This window comes from Anser cygnoides, chromosome 3 (assembly GCF_040182565.1).
Source record: "Anser cygnoides isolate HZ-2024a breed goose chromosome 3, Taihu_goose_T2T_genome, whole genome shotgun sequence".
Taxonomy (NCBI): domain Eukaryota; kingdom Metazoa; phylum Chordata; class Aves; order Anseriformes; family Anatidae; genus Anser; species Anser cygnoides.
This window is the reverse complement of record NC_089875.1, coordinates 14,299,654-14,318,212: the sequence shown is the minus strand read 5'-3', so window position 1 is coordinate 14,318,212 and position 18,559 is coordinate 14,299,654. Positions and strand designations below refer to the sequence as shown.

General features: G+C 49.8%; 2 protein-coding genes across 2 annotated transcripts in view; one reads left to right on the top strand and one right to left on the bottom strand.

Annotated features, from left to right (window-relative positions):
• ABHD12 (abhydrolase domain containing 12, lysophospholipase) overlaps positions 1-9,744 on the bottom strand; it is a 40,421-nt gene extending 30,677 nt beyond the window's left edge. The window contains exon 1 of the mRNA XM_048078959.2: positions 9,386-9,744. Within this exon, the coding sequence (XP_047934916.2) occupies positions 9,386-9,528 (143 nt within the window). The 5' untranslated portion in view covers positions 9,529-9,744. The remainder of the gene's footprint in view (positions 1-9,385) is intronic.
• A 6,794-nt stretch (positions 9,745-16,538) lies between these two features.
• PPP2R5D (protein phosphatase 2 regulatory subunit B'delta) overlaps positions 16,539-18,559 on the top strand; it is a 32,004-nt gene continuing 29,983 nt past the window's right edge. The window contains exons 1-2 of the mRNA XM_066993503.1: positions 16,539-16,694; positions 17,097-17,177. Of these exons, the coding sequence (XP_066849604.1) occupies positions 16,668-16,694; positions 17,097-17,177 (108 nt within the window). The 5' untranslated portion in view covers positions 16,539-16,667. The remainder of the gene's footprint in view (positions 16,695-17,096; positions 17,178-18,559) is intronic.

The following is an 18,559-nucleotide window of genomic DNA, read 5'->3' as shown; positions in this document are numbered from 1 at the left end:
ATCACCAGTGAAACATTTTGATTACAATGAGCCAACAGTTCCCTGTTAGAGGCACACAAGCGAATGGGAACATTAAACAATGCCAAAACATTACATATGCTGGCCATCAGCTGATCGCTGTCACATTTAGCTGGCAGTCACAGCGCCCTCTGAAATTGTGACCTGCTTAAAAAGGGAGGCTCGGTGAACAGTGCACGGCCGTGAAGCGACAGCCGTGATTAAAGAACGGATGCAGGAGCAGAGACAGAGCTGCTGCCAGGCGCCGACATACCTTGAGCAGCAGGTTATTTTGCATGCAGCCAGGGAGATGAATCCATTCCTGCTTTCATCTGCGCTTTGTTCAAGGGTTCCCGCTGTAGGTATCGGCTTGGGGAGGGAAAAACTCCGCAAGGACGAAGCTTGGAAACTGAAGCTGACAACGAGAACCACAGCCTTCACTAATACTACAGAGATCTGAAGAGCCAAGCCAGGAAACACACCCAAGGACGGTGAAAAGCAGGTGTTGGCATATTTCTACTTAAACCCAGTGCAAACTGAATGTTTTGCAGCACTTTAGCTCAATCCACCGCAAAGCTTAAAGTGTATGTGCTCCCTGCTCTGGTAGGAACGGGGAAAGAGTGCTTTATGACAGGGACAGCACAAAGCTATCAGAACCTGAAAGAAAAGCTTATTCATCATGTTTCTGCTGGGTTTGCAGAGGATAGAACAGGGTATTTCCAATGACCGTGGCCAATTCGCAGATTTTATACCCAGCAGCACAAAACTGACCTTGTCAGCTTTGCTCCTGCTTCCTAAAGCTGCTCTGAAACCAATCGCAAAGAGAGAGATAGGACTGCTGTAGGGGAGAAAACAGAGCCAGGCTTCCTTTCGTGAGGATGCCGAGGCAGTCTAGAAATGCACTCGAGCACCTCGAACACCTTGCACACGCTTTCCTCCCCAAGCAAGGATGCTGCGAGCTGGAAGCCCTGACTGAAACAAACTCCGGTTACATCACCCTCATCTGCAGAAGCTTCGCTGTCTTGGAGCAGTCACCCCAGGGGAAGCTTTACCGCAAGGGGAAGGCAAATCAGCCTCTAGACGGGGTAAATATATTTGCTGTTCTCTGCTCTCAGCTTGCTTAAACCCCACTGAGAGGAAGTTTTCTTCCAAGCAGGTTTTTTTCCCCAGTTATGCCACATGAAGTCCTTTATCCTGCCCACTGCCAGCAAGGAGAGATGAGACTCCACACGACCTCATTTCGAGTATCATTCAACAGCAATCTCTTCTGCAAGAAGAATTAAGCTGTACTTTCAGCTGCTGCAGACCTGACTTTAATACTACCATCCAGATGCTGCAGGAAGGAATATCTTGGCTGCCCTTCTTACGTGCCGTGCGGGACAGACAGGCAACACACGACAAGCGAAAGGCAAAGCCCACATTTTGGCCGGCCAACCAGCGAAGGAACACCAGTTCTCGCTATTCACACACTGCTCCTAGTAAAAAAAAATAAATAAAATGAGGCAGAGGTACCCGAAGAACACAGTCACCTCTTACCCGTCGTGACATGAGGGAACACCTCTGGGCTTGCACGAGGCTAAAAGAACAATACCTGCCCTGTTATCCGTGCCTAAAGCCATTCAGCACACGTCCAGCCACGGCAGTGACTTACCACAAGTAGGCACATCGGCCACTCTGTCGGCAGAAGCTTGTTTTGGTTTTCTGTTATTAAAATAAACTCCCCAGACATTGAACTACTTACGCTATGCAACCCCGCATGCCCTCCGTTGGAAGGTTTTGTTTAAGATATTTGCTAGATTCAGAAGAGAACTTTGATGTCTGTTTCCCCCCCCCCCACACGCTTTTCTTTTGATTTCGAGAATTCTCTTTCTGCAATTTGATAATTGCTTTGAGCAAGGAGAGGGCAGCTGCGGGACATCTCAAATATTTTCTAATGTTTATTTTTAAAAGTCAAATTTCTGGCCCAGCCATCTTTTTTATTGCTTTAGCACTCAGTAAGAGTTATAACGTTAAAATAAATCTGGGTTAAACAAACAGTTTGATTTGAAAAGTAAACACAGACATCCTTCCTGTTAGCTCTGTTCAATAATCATAGTTTAAATGATCACGGCACTTAACGCGGGCTAAAAATAGGAAGCTCTGCTCACAAGTTTAATTGCCTTCATTAAAGCAGCAGACTTCTGAAGCTGAGTGTTTGACCAACACTGCTGGGAGACAGCGAGAAGCAAGGTGGGCTGCAGCCTTCAGGGCTGGTGCCCACGGGCAGAGGTGACCACGCAGCGTGACTCCACGCCGTGCCCGGCACCCACCCCATGGCTGCGGGCTCGGTGCTCTCCCCTGCATCTCGCCTGGCTCCCGGTGAACTTTTGGCTATTTCACCAGCTGCCCCGGGCTGCTGACTTGCCCTGCTTGCTACCTCATCCTCCCGGTTTTACCGGCAGTAACCATCTCTGCTCTGCTACGGTTGATACACAAATTACACACCCTTCAGCCCGGGGATCAATCCCCAGCTGTCTCTCTGCCCGAGCTGCTTTCCAGTACAGCTAACGTGCTCTCCATTAGCAATGCAAGCCCTTTAAATAAAACAAATAAACTGCGGTACAAAGTCAAGCGCTTTGGAGAAACAATTCTACCAATTGTGCTTCCATCAGCTGGGCCATAATCTTGACAAACCTGTCGCAGTTTACACTTGCCTTCCAAAGGGCCAATCTACTTTCATCAGTATATGCATTTAGCTGCTAAATCTTCTTCCCCTGAATCACAAATTAACTCTTACCATTAAAATTGCACAGACTCCACGTCAGGCTAATGACTTTAAAGTCTCCTCGGTCTCCTGTTACCCTTTTAAAACACCAGAAGTACTCTCCCTTAATCTTCTTGCGGTACTGATTCAGTCACAGCCACATTAACATAGTGCTCTCACGTTACAGCCCTAGTGAGCCTTCCTTGCTTGCACTCCCTCGCCCTGGGTGTCAGAAGCCATCCACCACTGCAACACCAACAACGTGACGTTCCCAGCACAGCTTCTCACAGCATTTCCAAAACCCAGGGATTTCTAAGGGAATCGTGGTAGAAGCCTATTAATTAATTTCACATCCTGATACGGTTGCCAAAATAACATGACCCACCCTTCAGGCCTGCAAGGATAAGGTAAATTAGCTGTAGCCTCCTAAAGGAACATCACAGTAGCACGGTGCCTTTAGAAGGAAACTGGGCTCAGCAGGCAGGACAGGACCCTCATTAGCAGCAGAAGTCTTGCTTGGGTGTACCAGGCCTCTTGCTTGTGCCACAGCAGCAGATCCTGCAGAGGAAATGGTGCCACCATCATTAACTTTCATTAAAACCCCACAACGTTGCTTTCAACAAAAAGGAATCCGTATTAGCACATCCTGGAGAAAACCTACAGACTCGCCATGATGACCTGGGACTGCATTTGCAGAGAACTACATTCCTGGCTAGGCAACTCCAAGCCATTTATAGCATGAAAGCAAGTCATCTTCCGAAATGAGCTGGTCGTAAGTAGGCCATTGATCCTCTGTGCAAGAACAGGCTGGATGTAGATGCGGGGATATCGGAGGCAAAAATGACTTCCAGAAGGAAAAGCACGTACTGGATGCCGAGGAGTTGTGCTGATGTTGAAGCTCAGTTTAGCTTGCGCAGCACAGCATCGCACCAACTGACAACACAGCCCCTGGTTATAGTCACTGGTATGACCTCACCGGTATAACCAGAGGAACCCAGAGCAGCCAGCTGAGAAGAAAGGACAGAAAACTTTGGGATAACGCTGAGAAGATCCTGATCTCCACAAAGACATCTTCACTCCGGGGGTGACTAGAAAGTCCTCTTGGTCCCAGGAGTTACCCAGAACTGCACCTATACTGGGAAATTTAGGTATACCGAAACAAGCAGAGCCCTACAATTTATACAGCTCCTAAGCAGAAGAGAGACTTATAAGAATTACAAAGCAGCAGCGATTAATAATAATGCAGTAATTAATAATTCAGACATAAGCTATCAAAGCAGAACAACTGAACCCAGGGGCCCAAGTGATGTCAGAAGGATGGCGTTGCACTGAAATTGAGTTCGAGGAGACCCACACAAAACTCGGATATAACCCGAGAGCAAACGGTCTGCAGAGTCTGAAGCAAGCGTGCTCAAGCAGGGTTCTCTGAGAGAAACGTGGGGAAAACACTCAGGGACTGTAGGACGACATAGCATGAAGCAAATGCAGCAGAAAAGTGCTGTGCTCTATTACAGAAAATCCAGAGACTCACAGGAAGATTGGATACGAGGAAAGAAATTTTAGATCATATAGAAAGATCTGCAGCAGAATGCTAGGAGTCCCAAGAGATGCTTGAAAGAGTTTTGTGTTTTCTGTTTAACACAAAAAACAAATTCAGTGATGAACACGATGGAAACAGGCTTCAACGGTACACAGCGAAGCACAGAATTGTCAGGCACGTATCAACACGATGGCCTCACAAATCAGTAAGACAAGAAAAAAAAAACAGAACACTAACAGAATGCACCTAATAACTCTTCCACATTGCAGGGAGTCTTGCTATTTCAGCTGTATGAATTACACATCTCTGAAGAAAAGAGGGAGATGAGCATAAGGAAAGAGAAATTTAAGAGGTGCAATCCCCAAAACCGGTTAACCTGCAAGCAGCTCAGAGGCACTCACAGTCATAAGCTGTCCACGTGGCCGACAACGACGCCTGGCTTTGGACCCAGCCGCTGAGTTGCCATCCATGGGACAGCCAGCCAGATGTGTGGCAGTAATTACACAATCCCAGTTTTGACAGATCCCAGCAAAACATTACTGTGTAACCTCCTCAAAGAGAAATTGTAGCAAAAACAGATAAACAGAAAACCACAGAGCAAGTTGTTTGTACACCCAGATGAGGAACGGTGTCTCAACCTGTACTCACTGTGAAAGAAGGCACGGGCAAGAAACTGGAAACCATTTTATAGCTCCTTTGTGAACTTTGCCCAAGAACAACTGAAAAAGCAGAGACTACTCAGAAGGAAGGTGGAATTGGTGAAAAGGTTACGTGACCGCTGAGACTTCCCCATACAAGCAGCACCTCTTCTCCTTGAAGAACACTAGCAAGGTTTGACCTTAAGACAGCAACTGAAGGGAAAAGATGGCACAAAACTTAATGGGAAAAAGATTCTTAAGGAACATACAGTAAAATTCAGCCGTATCAGAGGGAACGGCGCCAGACTGCAGCAGCAGCCTTCAGCCTCACAGTCTTCATCATTTTACTGTATTAAAAAAAAAACAAAACACAAAAAGTACTGTAAGATGACTTTCTCCCCTTCCAGAGAAAGGCTGAGAAAACTGTGCACAAGGCAAGCACAGGCGATTACAGTCAAACTGAAATTACACCAAATTGTCGTATGTTCAGACAAAAAGAGATCTAGATTGTGGGATCCATGGGTTGGACGGCCAGAGGAAGGCTGCCAAAAATACACCTTGCGGGGACTTGAGCCAGGAATAGGGGCCACTAAGGGTGAAGACAGCCGAGATAAGTGAAGAGACAGGCTGGAGGACAGCAGGCTTCTCCAGAGATGCAGCAGCAAGACAAAAATATCAAGATACAGAGCTTACACATATGGGGTTTTCAGCTTATCACTGCTTCACAGCACGGAAAGAGACAGAACTAAGTTTTATCATTAGCAGCGTAGGAGACTACGGAATGACAATTAAATACTTCAGGTCTATAGTCTGACTATCGACTGGGACTAATGAGGTACAAATAAGGACTAAGGCATGGGAGAGAAGGGTAATATTCATGTGACCATTTGCCTCCAGGATCAGGGTTCAGCAGAAATGAGATAGGAGAATTTGCTTTGATACCAAAGCCATTATTAAAAGCTTGCCTGGCTTTCTTTATTCTCCTTGCTCTCGCATAAAGGGCTTTCTATACCTAAGGCTATTCAAACGCATTTCCTCAAAACATCACGGCCACTGATCACAAAAACGGGTTACAGCAGCAGCCTTGCAACCACCCTTCAAGCATGAACCCGCTGTGATTGCTATCCCCAAAACACTGCGCTACCTTAATAACCAGCCAGCGGGTACTTTAAACCGCCAGGTGGAAAACGCATCATAACACCAATATTACAGGAATGGCTACCCACACAAAACATACGTACCGGGGAATCCAGGTACCATATGCTGTTTCTTTAGCACCGCAATATTGCCTATAATAGCTTCAGACAAAATGTGTCAGTTTCTTTAAAAAACTAATTGTTCACTGACTGTTGAAGCAGCTACTGCTCTTAGATAGTCATTACATTGTATTTACCACTATGTTTGGAAGAATAACAGAAACACCTGTATTTGTTCCTTTCCGTTTGTAAACCACTTAAGAAAAGCCACATTAACTCCAGCATGCACTCACCTAAACCACATAAATCTTATTTATCAGATACCCATCTCCATTATATGCACACGCGCGCACACGCTCTTTGTAACAGTAGTTCAAATGCACGGCCACCTCTTCAGAATGAATTTCAGCTCTCGGATGAATGAGCACAGCGTGATGATATGTCTGAACCAAAACAGAGGGACAAATATGGTGCTAGTGAAAAATAAAAAATACTGTTGAAAGCATAAGTAGTGCTTACATTTGCTGTTACAGTGCTATTTAGCCTCTGCTGAGGCACTGGACACAAACAGAAAGCCCTGCTGGGGAAGTGCACATGCCCTGGTCACCACTGCAATTACAAACCCTGATCCTGCTGCCCCCGTAGCCCCCCACGCTCCACAGCCACAGGATCTGCCACGGACACCTCAGGCTACTGTGGGGTTGGTTTGCTTTTCTAAACAGTGGTTCGTGTCATTTTCAAAGACGAGATGAAAAGCCACATCCAGAGAGACCTACGTAACAGCTGTATGAAATGCAGGCAGCCCCAGTTCCCCCGAACACAGAACCCACAGCCACGAGAAGCGCTGATTTTAACTATCTCAACAACAAGGATGTTGCTAGGAATAGCTTGCTGCAGTACTAATCCCCAGCTCCCGATACCACATCACCTCCGCCAGCCCAGCAACCCCGCCTCAGCCAGTTTTCACCTCTTTCCAGCTTCCGTGAGCTGGGAAGTAAAACCGAAGAAGCACGCTGAAAAACAGCAACACAATCAAATATTCATTTTATATCCAGTGGTATAATGAACACTGCAATAACAGCGCAACTTTGCAAACTAAAACAGGAGGATCCAGGTGATCATACTGCAATTTGTTGGCTACATAACTGACGACTGCCAGAATACCCCCCCCAAGGGAGGTCTGTTGTATATGTACCCTCCTCTTGTGCTCTTCCTGAAACACCCACTGCTACCTGCTGCCAAAGGTGGGACAGGGGGCTAGGCAGCCGTCTGACCTGACTCAGGGTGGTTGTCCTGGACAACACCATTAATCTCTGGGCATCATACCCTCTTCTACCTGGACCTCCTGTTCCTGCAGGCTCAGGTTCATACTTCAGCAGTGTATTTGCTATCCTGCAGAAAACATAACCAGAGGGTATTAGCAGACCCAGACATCTCGCCTGCAAAACACCATCTGAAGGCTCACGGGATGAAGCAGTCAAAGGAGGTCCATTGAAAGTCAGTAAGAAGGACAAAATACCAGGAGAGCAGAAAAAAGTAACAGAAGTATATAAGCAAGTGATTGTTCCACTTTGCGCTTTTACTCAGTTGCAAACAAACACCATTTTTGCAACACTGCACAGCATGGTCACTGAGATTTTATTTATTTTTTTTATTTATTTAAACGTGGAAGAGGGAAAGTGTGCTCCAAACAGATAAGGCTTTCCTACAACATCAAGAGTTTGATAAACACTGCTGTATAAGGAATACAGGACTAAACACACAAACAAAAAAAGGTTCAAAACGCATACAGGACTTCAAGAATTTCTGAAACAGGCTTCAAAGGCTCAACACAGAGAAAAGTAAGGACAACTTGCCTGCTGACCATTTTTAAAAGCGCTGAAGGAGAAATAAATGCAAGAAAACTTTCCACAAGGAGCGTATTTTCCCTGCTTTTAGTTTGGCCTTCCCAATGCTACATTTCTAATGGCTGTGCCTGGTGACCGCTTCCACCAAGCACCTGCCTGCCAGGCCACACCAACAGCCTGCCCTGCACGCTCAGGACCTGGTCAGAGCCCGCCACTGACATAGCGCTTCTGCTTCAGTAAGAAGTACTTTGATGCTATTCGCGATGCTGACAAAGCGATCAAGCCATCACTTGATTACCATTAGTCCTAGAAGTTATCCACTTCAACAAACGGAATAAATATGCTGATTTTTTTAAGTTATTATAAAAGCAGAGCACTGACAGAGTCTGATCTATTGCATGGTCATTAAAACAGAGAGATCAACCCAGCGCCATTTTCAATTACCAAAAGCTCGTCATAACGCGAACAGAGCGCTCCCAAAGGTTTACCTCCAGGGCATAAAAACAAATAGCTATTACCCATCAAGATTAATAACAACTCTTTAAGGGCTCTGTCATTGAACACGACAAAAATCTACGTCATCAGCAGGAAAATGTTATCTTCAAATGTTAAATTTTGTCTAAGAGAACAGAAAGAGTGTCTGAAAATTTACCAGAGGAGCAGCCACGTGAGCTCATTTTCTAGAAATCTGTCGACTGCCTTTGGATGTTTATAGGCTGCTGTATTCCTGAAGCACAGCAATTTGGCATCAGCCACCCAAACCACACAGCCACCGCGATCATTAAATATTCTTCGCACTTAGGAAAAACGCAACCAAAGGAAAAGCACTGTGCTGGCGCCGAGGTGCCTCAAGGGTTGCGTCTTTTCCCTCTCTACCCTTCGAAAGCATCAGTGAGTCTTCACATCCCCCTGAAATGTTGCACGAAGGCGGCTCCAGCTTATAAGCATCTTCTCTCGTGACAGATTTTTGTTTGTACCGAGGGGCACAAGCGTTCTCCTAGCACAACTGCGTAAATACCTGCAAAATGTTCAAAACGCTAACGCAGCTAGACACTTTACTTGTGCAGCCGCGTAGATAAGCTTCCTCTACCCTCACCTAAATCCCACTCACTGTTTTTTTTTTACAAAAAAAAAAAAAAAAAGCAAAGCCCACACACCTCCCTGCCTGACAGGACTCCGCGCCCAAGGGACTCTACGGGGCCGTGCGCAGGTACCAACCCCAGCCCCTCCCGGCCCTCAGCGGCCAGATCTCTAATTAATTCTCAAATTAACGACACCCCGAGACCCCAAACACCACACACCCGCCCTGGGCTCCCCTCAGGGCCGGCCCCATCCCGGGGCACCGCGGCAGGGCAGCGCCCGGTCAGGGCACCCCCGGGGGAGGCGCGGCGCTCAGTGCCGGTGCCGCTCGCCCCGGTGCTCACCTGCCGAGCGGTCGCTTCATGCCCGTGTCGGCGGCGGCGGGCAGGCGGAGGCTGTGCCTCAGGCTGCAGCCTTTGTCGAGCGGCGCGGGCGCGGCGGCGGCGCGCTCATGCTCCACCGTGACCGACTCGTTGCGTTTCCTCATGCCGGGGAGGAGGGGGGCGGCGGCGATGGTGGTCCGGGACGGCGGAGACGGCAGCCACGGCTCCCCCCGAGCAGCCACCGCCGCTGCTCTCTCAGCGCCGTGCTCGCCCCAGCTCCGCCCCCGTTAATCTCCGCCTCCGGAGCCGGGCCGAGGACAAAGGGGCCGCTCGCCCGCACCGCGGATGGCCGCCGCCCCCTCTCCGCGCCGCCATCTTTACTGCGGGCACTGCGCGCCCGCCGCCATTTTGTTGGCGGCCTGAGGCGAGGCCCCGGGTGGGCTCGGTTCCAGGCGGCAGCGTGGTCAAGTGTCCTCTGAAACATAAATCAGCCTTAGCAAAGTTTAGGATACAATTGCCCCCCTCATATGTTCCCTCTAGCCCTCTGGGAAGCTTACAGTAGCATATGAGAAAACATCTTTATGTGTTGATCTCTTCGTCTCCACAGACACGCAAAGGCGAGGCTATGTTGCCACAGAGCTCCCCTACGCACATGGCAATTTTCCACTGCAATGATTAGCGGCAAAAAAAAAGGAACAAATAAAACATCCCTTCCGGTACCAGCAGTAGCTAGTGACTAAAATATCCGTATTCTAGCAATGCGCTGCAGAAAACTGACATGCTTACGTACCCTATTTCCTACTGCCGCTGCTGTGTACTGAATGCCAGGCTGGTCCATCGAGGTACCTTGTATGTTCTCGTAAAGTGAAAAAGTGGAAAAATTCCCAGAAAACAGACCTCTTCAGACCTCAGCTATCATACATCCATTTCTTCTGTATTGCTGCAAACTGATCCCATACCTGGAACATACCTGGAGATTCCAGGTAAATATGGCATTATAATCCCAGGGGCAAAATCAGGACCAAAAAGGAGGAAGCTGTTGCTAAAATACAAGCCTCAGCTATCTTAGCAGTATGGATAGCTACCAGAAATTGCTCTCTAATCTGCTGATGTCTGCTTTGTTAAGTCCCTGGAAGTTTCTCCTAGCATTTGTGACCTTTTAGGGATTTTCTCTCAGCCAAAGCATAATTTCTAAAACTTTCAGGCAGGCTTTTGGAAATATCAGCGATTCTTGTGCATGCTTTGAACAGCAGAGTGTCCTTTTTTTTCCCTCAGCTTTTGCCTTATTCCCTGCATCTTGTTGGGAAGGCTCGCAGCTGCATTTGGGATTGTTAGCCATGTGTTCGGACATGTGGTGACAGCAAGTCGTGAGTGGCAATCATTCCTCAAGCCGGCACTTCAAAAACTGTATTGGGCTCCTTAGGAGTGACAGGGCAGTCCTGTGAAGATAGAGCTGCAAGCTGCCTGACAGGCTTTGGTATGAGGAGGATGGTCTCAGGTGTCATAAATCCTCTGAAATGACTGAGAAAATTTATTACCAGGAAGGTCAAGTAAGGAAGATTACTTGAAAGTCTATATTTATGGCATGGGTCCTAATAACGACTGGCGTTCTCTCTGTGCTAGAAAGAAGGCAAGCAGATATTTTCTTGCAGTGACCTTAAGCCATTCTCAGCATTTCTGAAGGCTTCCTTAACTAGGTACAAGTATAAACAGGCATCTGTTTGGTCTCTCCCATCATATCAGATTGTTAAGATTTAGAAATCACCACGTCATCTTTTTGTTTTGTTTTGTTTTGTTTTTTAAAGTGTAATGTCTGCTGTACTGCTAGTACATAATTTATAGAATATGAGAGAGGTTCTCCCATTTGGGATCAGTACTTATCCTTCTTACCTATTGTAAGAGATGAATGTGGCATCATAAATTTGCCCACTCACAGAAATCAATGCACAGCATCCATTCTTAATTCCAACCTGTGGACTTGATGGGAGTGGTCAATGCAAGGGTCACCTACAAACCATACTTCTGCTGCTGTTACAGGCAAGCTAGGGTGAAATTTTACTGTCTGCGGTCACCAAATACTTCATCTGAACAATGCAAAACAGCCTGGGGAATGTGCTGCCACAGGATTTCTTAGCAGCCAGTAACTCCGTGTGGTTCTACAAAGAGAATATGTACAGGAAGAACAGGAAAATCCAGTCAGAGAAAAAGTTGAGAAAGAATTTGATATTTCTTAGCTCAGGGCACAAACGAAGATTGTAGTAGAGCTCTAGTAGAAACTATCCCTGTGGGCAAGGACACCTTCCGTAAGGTTTCTGTGTGTCTGGAATGATCTGGAAGAGGTGTGGATACAGGCCATAGGGCAAGGACACAGCCTGCTGGACTGCAGCTATGCCAGTCTCCTTCCTACCCTGTATTCTTCCCAGGCAGCTGCACCTGAAGATGGAAAGCAAAGGACAGCAACTGAGCACAGGTCATAAGTAATATTAGCAAGAGAAGGGATGATAGATGTGTTTGGCTGTGGATAAAGCTCTTAAAGGTCTCCACAAAGGACAAAACCCAGAGAAGAAGACACTGAAGGAACACAAAAAAAGCCAGGAGAAAATTATGGTGAGAAGACTATTGGGGGATAAGTCTCTGGAAAGCACAAGGCTATTCAAAGCAGCAGAGCAAACAGAAAAGGCAAGGACAAAGCCATGGCTGAGGATGAGGTGCTTGAAAGGGGGCAAAAGCCAATGAGAAGAGACTCAAAGCAGAGCACAAGGAGGCTACACTGCCAAGAAAGGCAGCAGTACCTCTGAAAATCTACAGAGACCTGCTAGGAGGACAGACACACACAGCTTTCTGTTCCCCAAGCTGCTCCTCTCTGGGAGGACAAGGAGGGAAACCTGATGCTACAAGTAAATTACGCTCTTTTCTTAAGCATCAGTCAAGGCAGAAATGCTTTAGCTTAGGTTGCTTGTGCACGTTTGTGCTTGATGGGCAGTGTGAGGGCTTTGCAGCACCACAGCTGGCTCCCACTGCAAGTGCCTGGAAGCAACCCCACACATACTACCTCCATCACTGGAGCATTAGCAGCACTTCAGGAATTGCTGTACTGCCAGCAGGCATCAGGGAATTCTGTCCAGGCACATGCAAAGCTCAGCTGACCTCTGGAAAAATATTTTTCCCCAGGTATGGCTGAATAAATACCATTTGTACAGTTCAATGTCATCTCTGCTTACAGCCTCGCTGCCAGACTTGTAAGCGTGACTTTGCTGGGTGTTTTGTCTTTGTCATAATGGGGAAGGCATTGCTGTATATAATAGACTCAAGGAAATTTTCCCCATGCGTCTAGCTAGGTTTGTTTAACTGGTGAGTTTGAAAACATTGACCCCGTGTTTAGCTCTCTTCAATAGAGAAGATTGATGGGAATCTTCTACCCAGATGTATTGTTATTTGTTCCAGACGCAGAAGGCATTCAGGGTACTCTGATAAAGCCATAGGCTGATCCTAGGTCACATTTAGCTCCTTCCTCTGCAGTGCAGTATGCATTTCCAAGGGCACGGGACAGTTCTGCAGAATCCAGATGACAGAGGAAAACACAAACGCATCTCAGTCCAGCTCTCGCAGGCAGTCTGCTGGCCAGGTGACAGAACTACAGCCTGGAACAGCCAAGCTCAGTCTCATCAGCTGGGTTCCTAGCAAAGCACAGGAGAACTCAGCGTTTCCCTTGTCCCACTCCAAGCTAGGCCTGGGAAGTTGTAAGTTAAGAAGTAAACCATCTGGGAATCATTTCTACTTACCTGCCTGCTTGGGTAATATTTCAATCTGTGTGTTTGAAGATGTCCAAAAGGCTTCTCTCCAGAGTTTTCTCTTTGCTGACCACCTTGCCTGCCAGTGCCAGTGCTCCTGCTGAAGCACCTCTGGCACACCCCTGTGCCTCGTTTTACACCCCACTGATGCATCACGTCCAATCTGAGAGTGTGCCCTGTGCCTGTGGCTGCTGCGCAGCGCAGAGCTTGCACAGCTGGAATTACACCGACAGCCTGTAAATATCCATGCTTAAGTTCAAAGAGCTACTTCCCAGCTCCCAGAAGTGCTGGCACTCCAGAACCCCTGTGTTCTGGAGTAAGTCTGTGGTTCTGAGAAATTCAGTGCCACAAAGTGGGACCTTCGAAGTAGACACCTGTCTGTCACCTAGTGAAGGGACATGCTCAGGGACATAGAGTAGGGCCAAGGAGGCAGTACGGGTTTCCCGGTAACAAGCTCACGTACTCACACAAAGCAGGCTGCAGACAAAATGTTCATCTGCTTGAAGCCTGAGTTATCCATACCACAGGCTTAGCTAAAGTGAACTGGAGTTTTTTTACCTCTTGCACCAGCCAACAGTCAGCAAGCACCTCAAAACGCAACTTTGAAAAAAATCTCAACTTTGTTGATCCTACTCTCTTACTACAGCAAAAAATGTATCTTGCTCTGCAACAACATATCTGTCTGCTTCTGCAAATGTCGCACATGCTGCAATATGAATTTTGGAAGTGCCCAAATGTCGGTGGCTGTAAAAGTGGCTTGGCCACTTCGAAGACAGGACAGACGTCTCCTGGTGTTGCTGCAAGCCATCAGTCTCATTGCTTCAGTAATGGAGGATATGTGGCACTGAAACCACGCAGATCAAAATACACATCCTGCAAGAGGCTGCTGAGGACTAGCTAAGCTGTTTGTGGGCTCCGCTGGAGCAAGTTATGATGTGCTGCTCTGCTGTGAGGGATTAGCTGACCGGTGGACCATCACAAGGTGCGGGTGTGTCATTCATACGCCTTGTTCCTCACCTCGGTTTTCAGTGAACCTCTTCCAGATGCTACAGATATGCCAAATTTATCTCCAGGAAGACGAGTGCACGTAGTGCTGAAGTCTGCCAGCCCTGCCACCTGGCTGCCTCCCCCAGCAAGTGAGGGTTGCTCTGTGTGGGGAAGGGGAGAGACGAGGCCTGTCACCCACGGGTCGGGGAGCTTGTGGGCAATGCAGCATCATCGTGGAAACAAGCGGGCTGCTCTGTGCAGCAGTCGCCTGTAGATGGCTGTAGTCCCACGTGGCACTGAGGTAGGCTGCAAGGGAACGCTTTGCACCAGGTCAGCAGCCACAAGGAAACTTTCTGACCTTTGCTGGCTTCAGGGATAGCAGGCCCCTGAGGCTGGAGGGAATGTCTGGAGTAAGGAAGAGTCATCGCTGGGAGAAGAGCATCAGGCCGAGGAACATTGAAACAAAAAGGACAGAGACAAGTCCACAGGACCTGGTGGCACACACGCGTGAGTGCTGAGGGAGCTGGCTGATGCCCTTACAAAACCACTCTCAATGCTCTGTGTAAGGTCATGGTGGTGAAGAGAAGCTCCTGAGGACTGGAAGAAAGCTCATCTCACTGCCCTCTTCAAGAAGGGAAAAAAGGAGGATCCAGGGAACTACCGACTGGTCAGCCTTTTCCTGATCCCTGGGAAGGTGAAGGAGCGAGTAATGCCGGAAAGTGTTTGAGATGCATGGAAGGCAAGAAGATGATCAGGAGTAGTTGTCATGGATTTATGAGGGAGAAATAATGCTAAGGCAACCTGATGGCCTTCTACAATGAGATGACTGGTTTGGTGGGTGAGGGGAGAGCAATGAATGTTGCTTCTCTTGACCCGAGAAGGGCTTTCAACACTCCAGTGAGAGCATCACAGACAAACTAATGAAGTGTGGGCTAGATGAGTAGACGGTGGGGTGGTCTGAAAAGTGGCTCAATGGCCAGGCTCAGAGGGTTGTGCTTAGGTGCACAAGGCCCACCTGGAGCCAGCTGATAGTGGTGTAGCTCCAGGGTTGATCTGAGGCCAATACTGTTTCCCCTCTTCATAAATGAACTGGATGATGGGTCAGAGTGCCACCTCAGCAGGTCAGCAGACGCTAGAAAACTGGGAGGAGAGGCTGATACACCAGGGGGTTGTGCTGCCATCCAGAGGCAACAGGACAGGCTTGTGACATGGGCAGAGAGAAGCCCCCTGAAGCTCACCAAATGGAAGTGCAAAGTCCTGCCCCTGGGGAGGAACAAGCCCAGGCACCAGCGCATGCTGCAGGCTGACCAAGCAGGGACACCTTCTGCTAGACCAGGTAGCCTGAAATCCCATCTGACCTGACCTTGAACACTTCCAGGAATGGGGAACTCAACTTTTCTGGGCAACCTGTTCCAGTGCCTCACCACCCTCATAGTGAAGAATTTATTCCTAATATCTAAGTTTACCATCTTTTAGTTTAAAGTCGTTCCCCATTGTCCTGTCACTACATTCCCCAGTAGACTTCCTATCTAGCTTTTTTGTAGGACCCCTACAGTGGAAGGCCACTGTAAGGTCTCTCCAGAACCTTCTCTTCTTCAAGTTGGGCAACCTCAACTCCCTCAGCCTTTCTTCATAGGAGAGGTGCTCCAGCTCTCTGGTCATCCCCACGGCCCTCCTCTGGACATGCTCCAACAGGTCCTTGTCCTTCACAGAATCACAGAATCATCCAGGTTGGAAGAGACCTCCAAGATCACCGAGTCCAACCTCTGACCTACGCTAACAAGTCCTCCACTAAACCTTATCACTAAGCTCTAAATCCTTGTGTTGAGGGCCCCAGAGCTGAACACAGTGCTCCAAGTGGGGTCTCACAAGCCTTGCCCCTGCCCTTGTGCCCAAAGAAGATTGCACAGAGGAGAGGACAGCTAAAGCCCAGTCCACCCTCAGGCAACATTGGCTCAATCTGGTACGTTGATACACCAAAGGAAAACGGTTTTGACCAAATAGCTGACGTCTAACTGAGCCCCTGTGATGCCCTGGGACAGCGTGCTGCTCTGAGGTGAAAAGCTGAGGAGGAAGCTGTGGCAGCCGGCCACCTCCTGAGGAGAGGAGGATGAAGCAGCAGCTCCCGTGCTTAAGCCAGAGATTTGGGTCTTCTGCGCCTTGAGGGGAGCGACGGGGCCGACCACAGGCAGCACACTGGGACCTGGGGGCGAGTACCGACAGCGGTGCCTCACGGCCCCGGGGCTCCCCTCAGGGGGCTCCCCTCAGGGGGCACCGCCTCAGCGCCCCGCTCCCCCCCTCCCAATCCCCTCAGCACCACCCCCCGTAGCCCCTCCCCCCCCCCCCCTCCGTCCCCTCGTCCACCAATCACAAAATCCCCGCGCGCTGCGGCGGCGCGGCGGCGGCGCAAGCAGTTGCTAGGCAGGCTCCCGCCGCTGGCCCAATGGGAACGGGGAGCCGCGGCCGGGCCCGGGCGCAGGCGGCGGCGGCGGCGGGAGCGGAGCGGCAGGGGCCCGGCGCTCACCATGCCCTACAAGCTCAAGAAGGAGAAGGTGCGGCCGGGACGGGCGGCGGGGGCTCCCCGCACCCCCTCCACCCCGCCCCAACCCCGCCCCCGCCGCCGGGGACCCTCCCGTTGCCCTCGGCCCCTTCCTTTCCCCCCCCCCCGGTTCCCCGCCGCGGCCCTCTTTCCCCTCTCAGCGCGGCCGTTGGGCGGGGGCGCGCGCACGCGGGGCTGCGGCCGGCAGGGGGCGGGGGCGCGCGCGGCGGGCGGGGCGGCTGGTGCAGGAGGGCGGCGGGGGCGCGCGGGGCGGGGGCGAGCGTGGGGGGGGGATGTTGCTGCCCCCCCCCCGCCTTTATCCAGCCCCCCCCAGCAGCTGGGGGGGTCCTGGGAGGGGGGCACAAGGTGAAATCTGATCCCCCCCCCCTCCATTTGTTTCTTGTCGCCCCTCCAGGAGTCTCCGAAGTCAGCCAAAAGCGCCCCGAAGGCCGGCGGCGGCAGCGGGAAGGATGGCGGGGCAGAGAATTCGGAGGAGGTAAGGCTTCCGCCAGGCTTCCAGCGCTGCGCCCCTGCGCATCCTCGAGGGAGAGCGGCGTCTCTCGGTTGGGGGTGCCTCCAGCTGCCCTGCCAGCTAGCCCACCTCCCCGCCGCCTTACAAAACCAGATCAGGAGCCGCCAAAGCCTAAAGTTTAGGTGAAGTTAATTCCCTGTGAAATTCGGCCCAAAGGGAGTGACGGCAGCTGAGGAGGGGACGGGGCGAGTCTCGTGCCCCGCAGCCCTGCGAGAAGAGAGTTGGCACAAAGCTGATGGCGAGCGCCGCCGGCGGAGCGTGGTCAAGTTGGCTGCGGAGGGAGAGGAGCCACAGCTCCCAAGGAGGAGGAAGGCTGACAGACTGGAGCAGCTTCCTTGCTCCTGTCAGAGCGAAGCGCAATAAACCCTGTTGTCACCTTGTGTCAGAGTGGGAGAGTAGTGAGGAGCTGTAGAAAAAGAACTTGTTCTTCTGAGGCATTTTCTGGGGGAGTGAGACTACGGAATAATTGCTAGGACACCTCAAAGAATAGGGGTGAAGTGCTAGAGATGAAATAATTCTCTTTCGGTATTACAGCCTCATTGCTGAACGCAGCATTACTCACAAAAAGGCGCAGTCTATTCCCAGCTATGCAGAGCCTCTTTCGCTCTCAGTTTGGATGTTGCCAGGCTAGCTGTGTTAGGATGGCCTCAGCAGGACGTGATAAGATGATAAGCGGGGCTAGAACTAGCAAAAACTTGGGTAAACTGCAGCTTTTCTGGTAGACCTGAGTCTGAGCAGCACTCAAACAGCGTGACTGCAGATTTTGAGACTTGGCTGGGAAGAGCATTGTACACATGTTCAGGGAAGGATGCGTGTGTGTATGTGGGTATTTTATTTATTTTAATACTGCAGTTCGGCGAACAAGTTGTGCCACTTCTCTGTCCGTAGAAGCCTGTGTGCTCAGGTCTTGTCTGGAGCACGTTGCACTTAGGATCTGGAGGATCTCAGGTAGGAGATGTAAGGCTAAGGAAGACTAGGAGGGAATCTGTAGTTCAGTGGGAACATCATGGTCAAAATACGGTTATTTTAGAGTCTCTTCCAAAGCACAGAGCTGTGTTGCAGACCTGTTACAGCCGCTCCACTTCAAGGTTCAAGCCCTGCTCGTGGCCAGCCTGCCGTGTAGCCAGCAGGGAATCAGCTGAGTTTGTTTGCCTTGGAGCAGGCGGCAGTTTTGTAGATCCTTTTTCTATATCCCATCCTCATCTTGGCCTTTGTGTTTTGTGCGTAGAGGTGCAAACAGCTGGCTGCTGACTTCTGAGGCAGTGATGGAGCTCCAGCTTCGGCGTTGCTTTCCCGGTAATGAGCGCTGCAGTCAGAAAGGGAGAATAGCTCAGGCTACGAGCTCC